We start from the raw sequence: 18,404 nt of genomic DNA, 5'->3' as shown, positions 1-18,404 counted from the left end.
CTTGAGATGGGCCGGGGTCTTTAAGGGGTCGCAGAAGTCCCCCGCTTCCTCCAGCCCGGCCCGATCCAGGAGGTAAAAGGAGGAATTGGGGTTAAGCCGCGGGCGGAGATCTGGACCCCCTCTCCAAGCGCCGGGGGCTGGGGAAGGGGCGAGCCTGGCGAGGGGTGGGGGGCGGCGGGAGCGTTGGGGGCAGTGCGTGCGGCGGGCTGCTCAATTGCTGTGGGTGTCTGTCTGTTTCAGGCGGCGGCAGCGGCGGCGGCGGCAGCGGCAGCAGCAGCAGCATCCAACCTGCTCATTCCTGCAGCGAGAGGGAGAGAGAGCGAGCGAGAGGAGGAGAGGGAGGGAGAGAGGAGGGAGTCTGTCTGCAAAGTGCTGCTCCCTGGTGCTCAGAGGCGGCTGCTCCATCTCCAACTCTCATTCATTTCTCCGGTTAACATGAGAGATCATGGCCGCCTTCGGGCTTCTCAGTTATGAGCAGAGACCTCTGAAACGACCCCGACTAGGGCCGCCTGACGTCTACCCCCAGGACCCAAAGCAGAAGGAGGTAAGCGCGGCTGCCGCCACCTCCCCTTCCCCTTCCAGTGCCCGACACCCTCTCCTCTTCCTCCCCCTCTCCCCGCCCCCCCAAGTGCCAGGGCTCCGCAGCGCTGACCTGGGGCCAAGTTTGCCCAGCGGGCATCCGAAGTAGCGAAGGGAGGGGGAGGGGGACAGAATGAAGAGCGTGCTGGGTGGGGAAGGGTTGCCAGGGGGTGGAGGCTGGTGCGCAGGGTGCCAGGGCCCATGCCAGCGCCAGGTGGGGGGCACGGGGAGGCCGAGCCGCTTGCTTAGAGTTGCTGTCAGTGAGAGCATTGAACTGTGAAGCTACTCATCTGCATGTGGTCGCCTCCCCCCTCTTCCTGGGCCTTCCATCGCTTCTGGAGATTTTCTCCCGTTTCATTTGCTCTTAGCCTCCCCTCTCCTACTTCGTCCTCACTATCTTTCTCCCCCGCCTCTTTAGAGAATCCTCGTAAACTTTTGAAAAATGTTAGATTGCAATTCAGGGCATCCAATACGGAGACTTGCATTTTGCGCTAGGAGGAAATAGGAGGGGAATAACCCCCCTTTTTCCTGCCCGCCTGGTTTTTCCTAATGTTTTACATTGCTAATAGCCTCTCTGAGAGGCGTAAACTTCGAAATGGGAAGGATATTCTAAATCCCGTCTTGCCTCGTCCCCCATCCTCTCAAATGAACGTTAGTAAAGGGAAACCGTGATTTTTGTGTGTAGAGGTGATTGCCTTAATTGACAGCTGATTTGCATGGGTAAATTGAACCCATTTGCGTAGGTAAGTCGATGAGTTAGAGGCAAAGGAATGGTCAGAGGGTATTTTAAAAATTTCATTTTCTTGTCTGCTTTCTCTAAATAAAATTAAAGGGTGCAATCTTGCCTCCCTACTTTGGGTGCCATCAGCGGGAATGGTAAGGGATCCATGCTATTTTGTAGCCGTATATGTTAATAGATGATGCTGCTGCTTCTGCAGCCCAAGCAGCAGTTAATAAGTAATTATGTAACAATTGACTAGGTGTAATCATCACCCTTTGTTACAATTTGTCAGGGGACTTTTTTTTTTAAATCACCTGCTCCCCAGCTGTACCTTACTGAGCTGCTGTCAACTGTAAATACTCCCCCCCTCCTTTTTTTCCCCTCCCCGCTAACAGTAACTGTTAGCCAGTTGTTATTTTAAAATTCATGCTGAAAAGTCCATAACTTTTCGTAAATTTGATAAGTACACATAGTACTTTGTAAATTAAATACCAGCCTGCCTCTTTAACTTTTGGGGACATAAATTTGCACATTTCACTGAAAAGTTGATGGGGACTGAAGGGGGAAAGGAAATCACCTGTTTTGGTTAAACTTGATTATTTGTTGCCGGGATTGTAAAATAGGATGGCCTCAGGCAGGTGCCTTTTTTTTGGGGGGGGGGGGAGAGGTTTAGAGCACTTAATAGGTCTGATCTTCCTTTAGCTAATCCTAATGGAAATTCACAGGTAAATTTTTTTGCCTGGGCCTTTTGTGAGACTGAATGGAGAGTAGAAGGAAAGGAGAGAAGAGGAGAGGAGGGAGGGACCCAGCCTTATGTTGATGCTTTGTGGGAATTTGAATTGATTCTGCAAAATTCCTTTCTTCCCTTTTCACTTATTCCCACCCGGACTTTCCCTAAATTAAACTAATTGCTATATAAGTAGCGTTAGGAACAAAGTATCACCTTTAGGTAAAGAGATCACTTTGGCTAAATTTGGATTTGGGATGAGGAAGAAATGAGTTCAAATTCCACCCTGCCAACAACTTTGTAACTGAATTGTAGGCAAGTTGATTTATTTCATGGTACCTCAAGAAACTCCCTCTGGAAGCAATTTCTAGGCCTAATGTAAAGAAAATTCCAAATGATCTGTGTGAAATACTTAAAGCTGTGGAAGATAATAGGAATGTTTAATGATTGGCTGGTGTTATATTAGCTAAAAGACAAAACAATCAAAAACACCTGCCCAGTTGTAGGAAAGTGGATGATGGCTATATTCAAAATTGTTATATTGTGTCCTGGATATTTCTCGAATGGGAAAATAATTCTTTGTGATGTCATTTGGGATTTTCTTGGTAAAAAGAACAGGAGTGTTTTGCTATTTCCTTCTCCAGCTCATTTTACAGATGAGCAAACTGAGGCAAACAGGGTTAAGTGACTTGCCCAGCATCACACAACTAGTAGTAACTCAGACCTCCTGACTGGAGGCCTAATAAACTCTTATCCATTAGCAATACTAACCAGTAATAACATATTGATGATATACTTATGGTAAGAAAGACATACATAATTTTTCTTATATTAGGACCTAATAGTGAAAGGTTCACTCTTTATCTTCACTTTCCCCTCTTTCCACTGGGCCCTCTCCTGGGTGATTTCCCAGGCCCTCCTACCTTCTGGAGGTCAGAGACGAGGACCTTTCATTTCCTCCGTATCTCCTTTATAAACAGGATGAGAATGCAGGTGGAAAGGTGGAAAAGGCTGGTACTTTCCCTCATTTTTAAAATCCATCTAGGTTAAGGGTGAGGGTGGGAAAAGAGGGCTTGTAAAAGTATCTTGAGCTTTCCTTACTGCCTCCTTTGGATAGAGCCTTGGGGGAAAAAAAGATGAATCTTAGCTGAACATCACTTACTGTGTGACCCTGAACAAATTATTAAAATTCTCAGTCTTGGTTCTAGCTGCTGTAAAATGGGAATAATACCATTTTACCTCACAGGATTATTTGTGAAGATTTTGCAAACCTTGAAGATGCATAAATATATTTCCCTGTACCACAGGTTTCCTTTTCTTTTGTTGGAAAGAAAGTACTTTGTAAAATATCTTATCAAGCAATATTTTCACAGACTTTTGATAATATAAGGTGGTTTTTTTTGCTGATTAAGTAATATTCTTGTTTTAATTCATTTCTTTTGAAAAAGCTTCCATTATCTGTTGGTATTAACACCTACTCAGCAATTTACAGTCTTTGGTCATTGATTGAGGGGTCTGTCGTTGAGTCAATAAACATTTACTTTTGGCATGGTGAATGTTAGACCATCGATAGGCCTTGGGGATAAAAAGAAGGCAAAAAGGGAAGTCTTCCAGAATATTTTTTGCTGTTGTTGTTGAGGCAATTTGGGTTAAGTGGCTCTACCAGAATCGCATAGCTGGGAAAGTATTAAGTGTCTGAGGCTAGATTTGAACTGGGGTCCTCCTGACTTTAGGGCTTGGTGTTCCATCTACTGCACCATCTAGCTGCCCCAGAATACATATTCTAGTGAGGGAGACCACAAACTGAAAATTACATGTATGGAATATATGCAATGTAAATGGAATGGAAGATCATCTCTGAATCTAAATCACTCAACTTGAATCTTCTATCCCATCTTTATCCCTAGCTCTATTCCAAAATAAAATAATAAAAGGTATGGACAAAACCCACCTCTGTAACAGGAATTTGTCACTGTCCTTCATTAATGTGCCTCAGTATTCCCAGAGAAAATCAATAGAAAGTAGTAATTCTCCTCTCCCTCCAAGAGGAATTGAACTAGAATTAGGTCCTTGGTTATGAGAAATGGGATGTTAGAAAATCCTGGACCAATTCCCCCAAAATTTTAAAACTTTAGACCATGGTTTCTTAAATTTTTTCCATTGTGATCCCTTTTTTCCCTCCAGAAATTTTTTACATGAACCCAGGTACATAGATATATAAAATAGGTATACCAATGAAGCATTTATTGATAATGATTTTACAATCCCCCTTTCGGTTACTTGAAGAAGCATTGTTTGAAACCATCTTTAGGTGATCCCCCATCTCTTTTTCTGCCTACTCAAGCACTGACAATATTCTACTTCATTTTCTTCTTTTTTTTTTTTGGGGGGGGGGGGGAAGGGGATGAGACAATTAGGGTTAAGTGACTTATCCAGGGTCCAGAGTTGAATTTAGATAGTTCTGACTCCAGAACTGGTATGTTATCATTGCCCAATCTAGCTGCTCCTGAGCAGTATTTCTATAAAGCTCTAAGCATCTTAATCATTTTAATTATTGAGCAACTGCCACACAGCATATGGGGATCTGGTACAAAAGTTTAATAGCACCAGTGCCCAAATGGCTTAACTGCTCCCCACTCTTTTCCAAGTCCATTTATTATAATAGAATTACTTTTCTCCAGTCACTGCTTTGGTCTTGAGCTTCCCACAAACCTAGTGTGGCCTTTGCAGTGCTTCTGCTGCCAATTCTCCCCATCCTGGAGTGATCAGGATCAGGATCTTCTTCACACATTGCTTAGCTCTTCCGGGGCAGGGTTATGTGTTTGCCCTCCTTGGGAATAGGGGACCTCCCATAAAGCATGGAGTTAATGAGGGGTGCAGCCAGCCTTCTGTGTTCTTTATCCTACCAGGAAATGGGCTCTGGTGGTTGTACTGGGAGAGGATCAGAAGCCTTGCTTGAGAAAGATGGCCAAATTTCTTGTGATGAAAGCAGACTAATTCTGGAGATCCAGTTTCCTTCAATACTTTACACTTCTGTGACTTTTTTCAATAGTAACAGCAGTAATAATCATAACAATTATATTAGCTAGTATTTACATAGTTTTTTAAGTTTTGTGAAGTTATTAATAAGTATAGTCTTATTTGATCCTTCTAGTAACCTGTGAGATAGCTGCCTTTATTGGCCTCTCCTGATGATGATTGGTGTTCTAGCCTTTAAGGTTTTTTAAAATGCTTTATAAGTTCTCTCAACGTGATTTTCACTACAGCTCTGAGGTAAATGTGATTGTTAGCCTGATTTTACAGAGGAGGAAATTGAAGCTTGGAGAAGTGAAATGACTTGTTCAGTCTCACAAAGTATCTGAGAAGGCTTTGTCTTCTAACTCCAGGTCCAGGGCTTTGTCTTTGAGAGCTGCTGTGCCTGAAAAATACATCAACTTGTTCCCTATATAATCATAAGTTTCTGTGGATTTAGTTAGGTAGGTGGGTTTGTGTTTTTTTAAATGTAGTTCGTGAACTTGGAATCTATAAGACGGATGTTTTAAACCAACCCTCGGTTATTGGCTGTGTGACAGGAAGAAAGTTGTGTTATGAGGGTTATTGTAGCACTGCCTCCTGGGGTTGCTGGAACCGATGACATAATGAATGAATGAATGAAAAAATTCTATGTTAAAGCACTGGGGGTACAAATATTAAAACCAAGGACCCTGCCCCAAAAGCTTTTTCAGAAAGCTTTTGTTTCTACAACTCAAAGAGGAAGTAATGGCCTTGCTGGGGTATTTTTGTTTTCCATGTAAAGTGTCCAGGTGAGTAAGATGTAGGAATCTTTTCCTGTAGTTATGGTGCCATTGATTTGATTATATAAAAACACTGCAAATCTTAATTATATTATTATACATACATATGCACATACATATTATATGAATCAACTATTATTTTTTAAAATTAGGTTCTTATATGACAAAACACAGTTCCATCTTCTCTATGTACCTTAAGTTGACTCTTTGCTTTTTTTTTTTTTTTAAAGGATATTAAACTCCTTGAAAACAGGGACTGTTATTTTGCCCTTTTGTATCACCAGTTCTTATCACATACTAAACATTTAATAAATGTGATGACCAATACTTAATTGATGGAATCATTTCTGGACCTATGTTGAAAGCTTTTCAGACTTTGTAGAACCAGATATTGTATTTCTTTGGTATAGATTTTTTTTTTTTAGTTTGTACATTTAAAAAATTTTAACTATAACTTTTAATTTTTGAAATACATGCAAAGATAATTTTCAACATTCACTTTGCGAAACCTTGTGTTCCAAATTTTTCTTCCTTTCTTCTCCCCACTCCCTCTTCTAGACAGCAAACAATCCAATGTATATGTGCAATTCTTCTATACATGTTCAAAAAAGAAAAAAAAAGAAGGAAAAAAAGCAAGCAAACAACAAAAAAGGTGCAAATACTATGCTGGGGTCCACATTCTGGATGGAGGTAGCTCTCTTCACCACAAGTCCATTGGAATTGGAATCATTTGGTATAGCTTTTTAAGAATAATAAAAGTATTTATAATGAGCTTGAAAGTTTGCAGAGCACTTTTCATATCTTATTTCATTTGATCCTCACTACAAGCTTGTTAAGATAGTTGCTATTTTTACAGATAAGGAAACTGAGGCTATGGGAAAATAAATGATTTGCTCAGGGCCACACAGCTAAGTAAGTGCCAGAGCCGGGATTTGGAAGCCGGAACTCGGTCATCATTCATACATACCAGGATGAGACAACAGTTATTGAATAAATAAACAGTATAACATCTTGTATGTACAGAGTCATTTCCATGTTGTGTCTTGTATTATAATGACTGGACTAATTGGGAGCAGGGGACTCTGTTTTTCCTTTCTTTGAAACCCAGCCTTAGCACAATTCCTGGCATATAGTAAGTATTTCATAAATGCTTGTTGACTTAAAATTGCATAGACACTGTTTGGGAAATTTGCATAGACACTATTTGAGACTGTCTGGACAAGGTGCTAAAGATCACATAGACTTATTATTGAACGAGTTTGGTATTTCTATTAAACACAACATACATGAACATGACATCTTTAGGGTGAGACCCAAGAATTTTTAAATGGCTTTCCTTTACTATTCACTCTTTAGTGAATGAGGCTTTATAATTTACTTTTATGCTTTATATAGAAGAAAGAATTGGAGAAATTGGAAAGGTTCCACAGAAGAGAAACAGTGAAAATAATTAAGGGTTATAAAATAGAATCTTTGAGCAAAGATGAAAGGAACTGGGCTTATTTAGCCTGAAGGAAAGGTTATAGAAGGGTGAATATTAAGAAGTGGAGTGAAGAAGGTCAAGGAAAGTTTGGAGAAAAAGCATCTATGTTTTACATGGAGAAGAGAATCAGAAGGGAAAAAAAAAAATCCACTTTAGTTAGACAGAGAATTTCAGAGCTGGAGGAGACTTCAGTGGCCATGTAACCCAGTCCCCATTTGAAAAATTATGCTGAAAGATCTCTAGGGAGGAGGGACTCATTGCTGGGGCCAAGCATAATAAGTCTGTTTCCTGACAGCCCCTTCTAAATTCAAAGATGGAGGTCATGGCCTCCATGACTCTTCTCTACTTCAGATTAAACACATTCCCAGAATCCTCATATGATATGAACTTGGGGTTCTTCACCTTGAGGATTGCTTTCCTTTCAATTTTTGGCATCTCATCACTATTCTCCCTAAATTTTGATGCTCTTTATCAGGCAGAACACACCAGATACAGTCCAAGGTTAACTGTCTTTGAAGTCTCCCATAAGGGAGGTCTTTGACCTTTAGCTGATGTGGAAACCTATCTTCCTGGGTTAGTGACTGGCTGAATCTCTGAGCTGAGTGGGTCTGAGAGTTTCTCATAAAATTCTTTGCTTCTTCAGTGGAATACCACTGGTAAGGATGTTATCTTCTGTGGAAGGCTTCACCATAATCAACAAACTCCTTTCCGCCATATGACCAAATGAGGATTGGGGAAATCCTCTGGATTGGATTGGAGGAGAATCTCACAGAGGCAGCTGGGGGCCACAGTAGAATCAGGATCGAGCTTGCATCCTACCTTACAACCTCACATGCTTAGGAGTAGATGTGCGAGTCTGGCCAAATTCTCTGAGAGAGGATCCCAATAGCATCTGCCTCACAGGTCCAGAGAGCATGTAGGGTATTTAAACAACCCTAAAGGGCTAGCTAAAGGGGAGTGATCATCCTCATTATTATTATTACTGTTAAGACACCAATAATATCCTTAGGTTCTTGGGAAGTTGGAGCCTGATCAGGACTGATTTGGGACCACTTTGTCACTGAAGGTAACACATTTCTGGACGTAAATTTCTGGAAAGGGAACTTGGTAGGAAGGAAAAATTACTGCCTATCTTTAAAACAAAAAAACAAAAAAACCTCTCCATCTCCAAATTGTCCGTTTTTAAACTGCTTGAGCTTGCCAAAGGCATTATAGACCAACCTCGTCCCATCTCTTTTTACTGATGGAAAGAGAACATGGGAAAGAAACCTGCATTTATTTGGCACCTACTATTGCACTGTGCTAGCACCTGGATGGTATTACCTTATTTGTTTCCTTACAACAATTCTTTGAGATAAGTGCTTATTATTGAGATAAGTTCATTTTGCTGTTGATAAGACAGACCCAGAGAAATTCAGTAGTGTATCTGAAATCATCACTCTAGTAAGAACCAATAAAAAAAAATCTGGCTTTCCTGAGTTTCAGGCCAGTCAAATCTAAACCAAGGAGAACTTAAAGACCAAGAATCTTTAGTATGCTATGCTGCTTTTCTTACAGTCTAGGGCCCAAGGAATTTCTCCTGGCAGCTTCCTTATGGTTTTAGGGTATTTCACAGCCTCTGTGAATAAGTAGAAAATATTGATCATGCTGCTTACACCTGTGTGAATTCAGGCAAGTTATTCGACCTTTTTCAGCTCTAACATTTCACCTCCTTTCTCCTTCATCTTTACACTGAAAGGACTCTGATTTCTGAAGTCTTTTTCAGGTCTAAATTCTGCAACATGCTATTAAGATAAATAGGACACTATATGTGGGTTTGAGGTTTGCAGTCCATACTTTTTCCTTGAATTGGGGGGTTGAGATGTCTTCTGGGATTTTTGTTCATTTCTTTTGTCCATTACAGGTACCTCCTTTGCCCAGGTTTCTTAACCTTTTTGTAAGTTATAAAACTTACAATAGATGTCTCCTTAGAACTATGCACAAAATAAAACACTTCAGATTCCAAAGCAAATTGTCTATATTGAAATATAGTTAATATTTAAATTAAAAAATTCATATAGACTAATATAGTATGTTTTATATCATGGCACATGAGCAACCTATATCAGATTGCTTTCTGTCTTAGAGAAGGGACAGGAAAGGACAGGAGAGGGGATAAAATTTGGAACTCAAAACTTAAAAAAAGAATATTAAAAATTGTAATGGAGGGGGGAATAAAATATTATTTAGAGGAAAAACTTTATACCCTCCAGATTAAGGATGCCTGCTCCAGTTCTTTTAATGTTTTGTGAATAATATGGAAATATTTAGACTACTATGAAAATTTCTTGAAGCTGCCATTGAAAAAAAGATTCCACTGTATAATCCTGTCAACAAGCATTTATTAAGCTAGGTACTCCCTTAAATGCTAAGAATTGCAAATAAGGCAGAAATAAAGCAGTTCCTGCCTTCAAGGAGTTTAATATGGAGAAGGAATTCTAATGGAAAGATACTAGGAAAGAAGCGTTAGGTGGGGAGGAGATGTAGATTCATAGTTAGAAGAGAGGGTATTGTAGAAAAAGTGGAAAGTCTGGATTAGTCTAATATTATTGTGACTGTATGAGGATTCAGTAATTTTTCAGTTGTGTCTAACTCTTTATAACCCCACTTGGGGTTTTCTTTGCAAAGATAATGGAGTGGTTTGCCATTTCCCTCTTCAATTCATTTTACAGATTAGTAAATTGAGGCAAACGAGGTTTAAGTTACTTGCCCAATGTCACACAACTAGAAAGTACTTGAGGCTAGATTTGAACTCAGGAAGATGAGTTTTTCCTGATTCCAAATCCAGTGCTCTGTGCACTTTGGTGACAGTTTGCTGTTTGTATGAGGTAGGGTGAGGGTGGGAGTGGGGGAACAGAGGCTCAGTAAGGTAAAATTCAGAAACTCTTAATAATGTTTTATGTCAGAAATACCAGTCATATATAACAGAAAAGATGCATTCCATAGTCAATTGTAGCTAGCCATTAAAAAAAAAAAAGTATAGCTAGATAGCTAGCGCAGGTTTAAGCCCAGCCTCTGACACATCCTGGCTAGATGACCCCCTTTATGATTGCAGTTCTTTCTTTAATTCCAACCAAAGAAACTTAATTTTTCTTGTTTGTTTTTGTTTTTGTTTTGGTGAAGCCAAATTGGAGTCTCTTCTTTTTTTCTAGGTTTACTGACCATTTAGAGAGTTATAAAATTTTTCCTGGAACACCTTTCTGCTCTGTATTTGTAATTCTCTTTCTTAAGAGAATTGGAACATTTGTCTCTTTCTAGACTTAATTGGAGTCTGCGTTATTTTTCTTTTTTGTTGAGGCAATTGGGATTGCACACAGGATCATATAGCTAGGAAGTGCTAAGTGTCTGAGACCACAGTTGAACTTTGGTCTTCCTGACTCTACTGTACCCTCTAGCTGGCCCCCTTATTTTTTAAAAAGAGCTTGATCCTCACCATTATAGGTTTTATTTCCCTTAGTATCCAGGATTCAGGATTATCTGTAACAAGGAACTTCAACTTTTCAAGATTTTTATGTGCTGATCCCTTTCTCATTGTCTAGTCAAGTCGTCAGCATTTAAATGCCTACTATGTGTCAGGCACAGTGCTAGGCACTGAGGATACAAAGGAACGTGAAAAACAATCCCTGTTCAGGCTAATGGGGAAGATAATATGCAAAAAACTACATACTAACAAAATGTGTTTTCTTATTCCATTGATCCACTAGGGTGTATTTTTTGATGTCTCATCTTGGTGTGTATGTGCCTTTTGGCAGCCAAATGGCACAATGGATAGAACTTTAATTGTCTTGAACAATAAAAACACTGGATAGATAGTTTTCCAGCTTCCATTGGAAGTAGTTCAGTGACTTAAATACTATTCTACTTAATACACAAGAAGCATTTTTTGATGTCTGGTCTTGGTGTGTGTGTGCCTTTTGACTAGTGGATAGAACTCAGGTATTGAGTATTGAACAACAATCCCTGAAAAGAAAAGAAAAATACTGGGTAGATAGTTTTCCAGCTTCCATTGGAGGAAATTCAGTGATAAATGTACACAACATTCTACTTTTAGACCTTTTTAATTGTCGGTAGTTTTTTTTTATCTTATCTTATATCAGTCTGAAACATGCCCTTATGCAATTCCTGATTTTTACTTTGGTGTCAAGTAAAGCGACTTGAATCCCATCCCGTGACAAGTTCTTTAAATATATTCCAATAACTTGCCTTGTTCTGGATGGTGAGCATCTATTAATAGAGAGAGAGCATGTTGAATGTTTTGCCATGTTATATTGCTTACTCATTGTGAGCTCACAAAAATCTCTATTTCTATCTGACCTGAGGGAACTACCTTTCTTATCCTTTTGTAGTTGTGTAGTTGATTTTTTGGACCCATGTTTTGGACTTTACATTTTTCTCTTGTGTTTCTTCTTACTATTAATCTATTTGTCTTGTTGAAAGTTTTTTGAATTACAGCTTTGTTAGTTAACATGTTTGAGATGTCCCCTAGCTTTGGGTTATCTTTTTTTTTTTTTTTTTGGAGAACACACAATCTGTCACCATCATTATCTCATCTCTTGATAAAAATGTTGAAGAAAACTGAGTCAAGCACAGAAATCTGTGACACTCATTCTACCATAAAATGGTATATATAATCAGAGAATAAATGGGCTTGTTTGGATCTGTGCAGTTCCCTTCAAACACTTATGAGACCTATAACAATATGCTAGGATGCCCTGGAGATGCAAAGGTGTAACAAAAAAGTTCGTACCTTAAAAAGTTGCATTCCCCTCTGTGAGGGACAGGGGATATAATATAAATGCAAGGAATTTAATAAAAGGGTATACAGAATAATACAATTTTACTTCTACTTCAATCTCTTCTCCCATCAGCTTACATTTTTGCATCTCATTTATAAGGATATCATGGGAAATTGCATCCTGTGAAATGCCATTGTTCTAGGTCTCTGGCATTCCCTTGATATACCACCTCAAAAGGAAATGAGGTTAGTCTGCCATGAGTGGTTTTTAATGGACCATGTTGCCTCATAGTGATTGTTGTGTCCCTTCCAAAGGAAACATCCCTTTCATAATATATTGTCATATTTTTGAGGAGCTTTGAAAATCATGACATTGTCTTTTTTGGAGAGAGGGATGCCAACTTGGGTGATGAGGAAACTATTTGAAAACATAATAAGACACAAGAATCCAAATGAAGCTAGAATTGATTTATTGCTGCCTTTCTAATGACCTTCCTCAAATGAGAAATAGGAAAGAGGCAGACATAAATCTGATTTTTTTTTTGTAAGTGGCAGATGTGAAGGTTGTGTAAGCTCTTTATCATACTTCCTGCTTTAGAAGATGTCTTTGCCTTATAAGGAGAGACAGGAATCTTCTCTTGCTGGTAAATCTGCAAAATTTTAATTGTTTTACCCATCCATGCTTAACTCTTCCATTCTGATTTCCACAATCTACCCCTGCCTACTTTATAGCCCATTTTGCAAGTATTCATTAGAACCTGCCAGTCTCGTAGATATCAGTTCCTTGTATTTTTTGATGTCTTGTTGGGTTTCTAGGAGGAATGAGGCTAAGGGATAGAATGAATTCATTGGATCTGAGGGGAGTCATCTGAGGGGAGTAGACTGTTATTGAACAATGGTGGTAGATGCTAGAGATTCAAAAAGGATAAGCCTCGTGGTTTGCCCTCTCTCACATGGCTGGGGAGACAGACCATGTGTGTATAAACTTTCTATAGGATGGCCACACATCAAGTCATAAGGCCAATAAGTGTTAGAACAATTTTATGGATTTTAGTGTTTTAGGAAATCCAATTCCCTTCCTACAACTTCCTACAAGAGCTATTGAATTGGGCCTTATCCTTTATTAATGAAAAAGCAAGAAGTAAGGCAAGGCATCCTTAAGGAGAAGTCTGTGAACACATGTTTAGGGGCAATAATTTGTTTAGGGATAAAATAGTTTTAACAACTTGGCTTCATGTTAAAGACTTATAGGAGAGGGGCAGCTAGGTGGTGCAGTGGATAGAGCACCAGCCCTGAATTCAGGAGGACTTGAGTTCAATCTGTTCTCAGATATTTAATACTTCTTAGCTGTGTGACCCTGGGCAAGTCACTTAACTTCAATTGCCTCAGCAAAACAAAAACAAAACAAAACCTTTAAATAATAATAATAAGAGGTGATAATGTTGATATGAGAAATGGGAATTTTATTTAGCTAGTAAAGTGTAATGGTACGGGGAGCATGTCATATTTAAATTTAAATTGAATTTAATTTAAGTTTTGGTAACTTGGAAGTACTTTTTTCTTTCTTTTAATTAAAGCCTTTTATTTTCAAAATACATACATGGATAATTTTCGACTTCACCCCTACAAAACCTTGTGTTTGAATTTTGCCCCTCTCTTCCTCCCACCCCTTTCCCCAGTTGGCAAGTGATCCCGATATATGTTAATGCCCTAGAGAGTATTATGATTTCAGACCTTGACTGAAATTCTTTTCTAACATCAAAAATTCCTTTGGGAGAATTCTTGGCTGATTTCATGTCTGAGACTTTTATATTTTGAATTTTCTCAAAAATACTTGTATTAGGGGATCAGAAGAGCCTGGTTGAATGCTGATTTTGTTACTTATTGCCTCAATTAGAATGTACTCCTTGAGAGAAATGATTGCTCCATTCCTTGTAACTGACTCCTCAGCGTCCAGCATGGGCCTGCCATAGTAGGCTTCAGGATCTGGCTTGTGCCTTTCTTTATATTCTTATGGTTTAGGGTCCTACAGGTGCTTAATAAATGCTTGTTGAATAACCAATTGACTTTTTGATAATATGATTGTGAGAAAATTTGGTTTATCTTTTTTGGTCTACAAAATGAGATTGGGTGGGCTAATGCTTCTAAAATCTGTCTAGTTCTAAATTTATTAGCCTATGATCCTAGCATATTCCCCCACGCATTAGCTTCTCAAGGGTAAAATGGTGACAGAGGGAGAAGCCAGCAGAATGTACCACATTTCTTTGGCTCTCATTTTCTATCTCAAGTATTATGTTTTAATTTGTCTGTTATATTTATCATGCTTAAAATTGCATCTAAGTTGTTAAGATAGTTTCATCATGAAGGTAGGATGACATTTCACAGAATGCTGGTGAAGTTTCAGTCGATTCATTTGAAACCTTGAACTCTTTAATCAGAGGAAGTAGAAATTATTTGGGAAGGATGTCCTATTAATTGCTCCACCCTCACTCTCCTTGCCAGGATACAAACTGAGATCTTCTGACTACAATTCAGGATTCTTTGAGAAAATTCAGGATATAGAAGTCTGGACATGAAATGGACAAACAGTTCTCTGTCTCACAGGAGAAAGTTACCAAAAAGACAGCCTGCTAGTAGTTCAATGATTAAAACTGAGGATGTAGTAATTGAGCTGAGCCGCTTTAAAAGGTCCTAACTTGGTTCATGCCCTGAAGGGACTGTTGGAAAGGTATGCCTGGAAGGAGTATCTTAAAAGAAAGGGAGACTCTCTCTGTAGGGAAATTTGGGTTCCCTCTAACCTTTATCTTGGTCCTGGATGGATCATTAGTTCCAGAATTTACACTCCAGGAGGTCCAACACATTTTCTCTGTTCTTCAAAGCAACAGGGACTCTTCCTTAGCCATTTTGCCTGTGGGTGCTTGATGAATATTAATTGCGACGAAGACTTGGTTTTGCTCCTTTGTTTAGTATGTCTGAAGTATGTAGGAGATTCTTGGGGTAAACATCTTTCTAAAACCCAGAAGAAAAATCTTTGCTTTCATTCATTATTCCTTCTATGGTAATTCATTAATGCCTTCAGTGACTATTTCTTGAGTGTTCTACTGCTTAGGCTGTGGCCATTGTGGTGATATGGTTATGAAGGCCATTGGGATGTTCCGCATGGAAAAGAGAAGACAAGGGGCAGGCTGGGTAATTGACTTGCGGTCTGTGTAAGTCTGTTCTTTGGACCAGCATTGGGTTTGTTCTGTTTGGCCCCAAAGGGCAAAAGTAGGGAGGATGAGAGGAAGTTTTAGGCCTGAGGCGAGGGGAATACTTCCTAATAATTAGAGCTATCCAAAGCAAAGTGGGTTGTCTCCAAAGGAAGTGGATTTGACCTCAGTGGAGGCCTCCTAGTACAGGCTGGATGACCACTTATTGGAGGCAGAGCAAGTTCTTTCTGTGATCACCAAGGTTCCTTTAATTCCTGTGGCATTGTGTACTATGTTAAATACTATTGATGTGGTTTGAGAAGCAAAATGATATAGTTAATGTAGACACCAGATGATGATGGGCCCCAAAGTTGGGTTGGTCATGTGCAGAATGCACAGTGGCCATGCTCTTTGGCAAAAGGTAGATTTGTTTAGGGAAGAGGTTAGAGACAAAATGAAGAAGTACGATAGACACTGGGAATGGTGAAGATCAAATAGAGTGGGAGAGTGTTGGAATCTTTACAAACTGCTAACTCATTTGAGTTGATAGATTATTGATCTGATCTTACAAGAAGATGTTTTGGGCCAGAACCTGAAACAAGGTACTAAGTAGAACTAATTGATACAATGCTTGTGTTCACACCTTTACTCCTTGGAGTTCACATGTTTGGGAAATTTCAGAGTTTAGTATGAGATATCTGAATTCACACCTCCCTTAAAGCTCTTGGGGCCAGAGAGCACTATGGGAGAAAACCCATAATCCCATTCTCTCAGAAGAGTCATATATATGCCGGTGAAGAGTGATTCAGGGGTAGTGTGAATTCACAAAGTTACAAAGTTTACTTTGTGACTTTCCCATACTTGTGAACTCCAATGAGTAAAGGTGTGAACACAAACATTGTATCAATTAGTTCTACTTAGTACCTTGTTTCAGGTTCTGGCCCAAAACATCTTCTTGTAAGATCAGATCAATAATCTATCAACTCTAATGAGTTAGCAGTTTGTAAAAATTCCAACAGGAGAGCATATGAAAGACAAGTTCCTCAGGGGAACTCACAATTACTCAGTGGAAAGGGAGCACCCCATGAGGTTGAGGGATGTCCTTAGCTGGCAGGCTAAATCTTGAAAGGAACTTATCAAGGAAGTCTTCTTCGGGGAGATGATAGTGTTTGTGTTGGGCTTTCAGTAGATGGGTAGGAGTTCCAACTGATATAGAATGGGAAGGACATTCTCAATAATTTGGGAAAAGATATCCACAGTCATGGCCACAGGCTAAGCTCTCCTTCTTCCTCGCTGCATATCCATGAATGATTCTGGAAGTTTTGAGATTTTATCTTTGTGACTCATCATTTTGTCCAACCTGGGAAACTTGGTAAATAGTGGAAAAACCCTTCTTCCCAAGGTCTTCTTAGCATTATCATAAGTATTCATGAATTACTACTATTTTTATTTTTTTTAACTTTCTGAATTTGTAAAAGTAGATTTTTAATTGCAAGTAGTGACCATTTGATAGAATAGAATATTATGATGATACATATACACATGGATCTGCATTTTAAAATATAGAAAGATACATGGTATCTGTTAAATTTTCATAGCTCTACATTGACTTGATACACTGTATATGTATAAATGTCCATGTATATATATACTATGTGGGGATTAAAATTGTCGAATCTACTATAAGAGGCTGAGACAGAATTCTTGGGTCCATCATCCCCTCTAGTGAAATGGACCTTAGATCTTCCTCATGACTCCCTTCCTTTGGGACTTTGTATAGGAATTGATACCCAAATATGCAAAACAGGCATAGTAAAATACAGAATCTCATTGGTTGATAGATCTTACTCTTTGAGGGCCAAATGACGTATCAACCATGGGGGGCATAAATTGGAGGAAGCACTGGACATCTACCCTAAGAGATCATAAGATGATCTGGAGGTTCAAAAATAAATTGAGATTTTCCAAAGCTTCAAGGCAACCCACACGTGCTGGATTTGGATATGGAATATATTCCTCTGACTTTTACCTCCTCCAAACTCCTTTTCCCCGCTACCTCCTCCTACATTTTGCCCCTCTCTTGCCTCTTCTACTTTTCTGGTGGATTTCTATGGTCAACTTATTCCCTCTTTGAGCCAATTTTGATGAGAATAAGGTTCAAATGCTCTTCTTCACTCTCCCCCATTTGCCTCTCCACAATAAAATCTCTTTCCGAACTTTTTTTTATGTTAGATAATATATCCATTCTATTTCTCCCTTTCCACTTCTCCCAGTGCATTCTTCTTTCTCATCCCTTAATTTTATTTTTTTAGATAATCATACCATCACATTCAGCTTATACTTCTGTTTTTTTCTCTATGTATACTCCTAACTTGCTTTAATAATAAATTTTTTGAGTTATAAGTATCATTTTTCCATGTCAGAATAAAAACAATTTTATTGGATCCCTTTTGATTTCTTTTTCCTTTTTATCTTTGTATGCTTCTTCTGAGTTTTGTATTTGAATTCCTCTATTTCACTGAATCTCCATATATCTCCTGAAGGATAATACTCAGTTTTGGTAGGTAGGTGTTTCTTGGTTGTAATCGTAACTCTTTTGCCCTTTAGGATATTATATTCCAAGCCTTTAGATCTTTTAACATCAAAGCTGCTAAATTTTGTGTTATATTTGATTATGACTTCAAATTGTTTCATTTTGGCTACTTGCAATATTTTCTCCTTGATGGTGGGGAGTATGGAATTTGGTTATAATCTAAGAGTTTTCATTTCAGGAGGTGATTGGTGGATTCTTGAAATGTCTATTTTATTCTTTGATTCTAGAAAATCAGGGAAGTTTTCCTTGATAATTTCTTTCTTCTTCTTCTTCTTTTTTTTTTTTTTTACATGACTTTCAAGATAGTGCAGTAATTCTCAAATTATCTTTCCTTGTTCTATTTTCCAGATCAGTTGTTTTTCCAGTGAGTATTTCACATTTTTTTCTATTTTGTCCATTCTTTTGTTTTGTTTGATTGTTTCTTGATGTCTCATAGAGTCATTAGCTTCTACTTGCCTCAATTCTAACCTTTAAGGCAGGGATCCTCAAACTTTTTAAATAGGGGGCCAGTTCACTCTTCCTCAGACTGTTGGATGGCCGGACTA

At 38.8% G+C, this 18,404-nt stretch overlaps 1 protein-coding gene across 1 annotated transcript in view; it reads left to right on the top strand.

Moving 5' to 3' along the window:
• The first annotated feature begins 297 nt into the window (after nucleotides 1-297).
• MED12L (mediator complex subunit 12L) overlaps nucleotides 298-18,404 on the top strand; it is a 372,681-nt gene continuing 354,574 nt past the window's right edge. The window contains exon 1 of the mRNA XM_051983280.1: nucleotides 298-544. Within this exon, the coding sequence (XP_051839240.1) occupies nucleotides 446-544 (99 nt within the window). The 5' untranslated portion in view covers nucleotides 298-445. The remainder of the gene's footprint in view (nucleotides 545-18,404) is intronic.

Source organism: Antechinus flavipes, chromosome 3 (genome assembly GCF_016432865.1).
Source record: "Antechinus flavipes isolate AdamAnt ecotype Samford, QLD, Australia chromosome 3, AdamAnt_v2, whole genome shotgun sequence".
Classification (NCBI taxonomy): domain Eukaryota; kingdom Metazoa; phylum Chordata; class Mammalia; order Dasyuromorphia; family Dasyuridae; genus Antechinus; species Antechinus flavipes.
The sequence above is the reverse complement of the archived record's forward strand: the minus strand, read 5'-3'. Positions and strand labels throughout refer to the sequence as shown.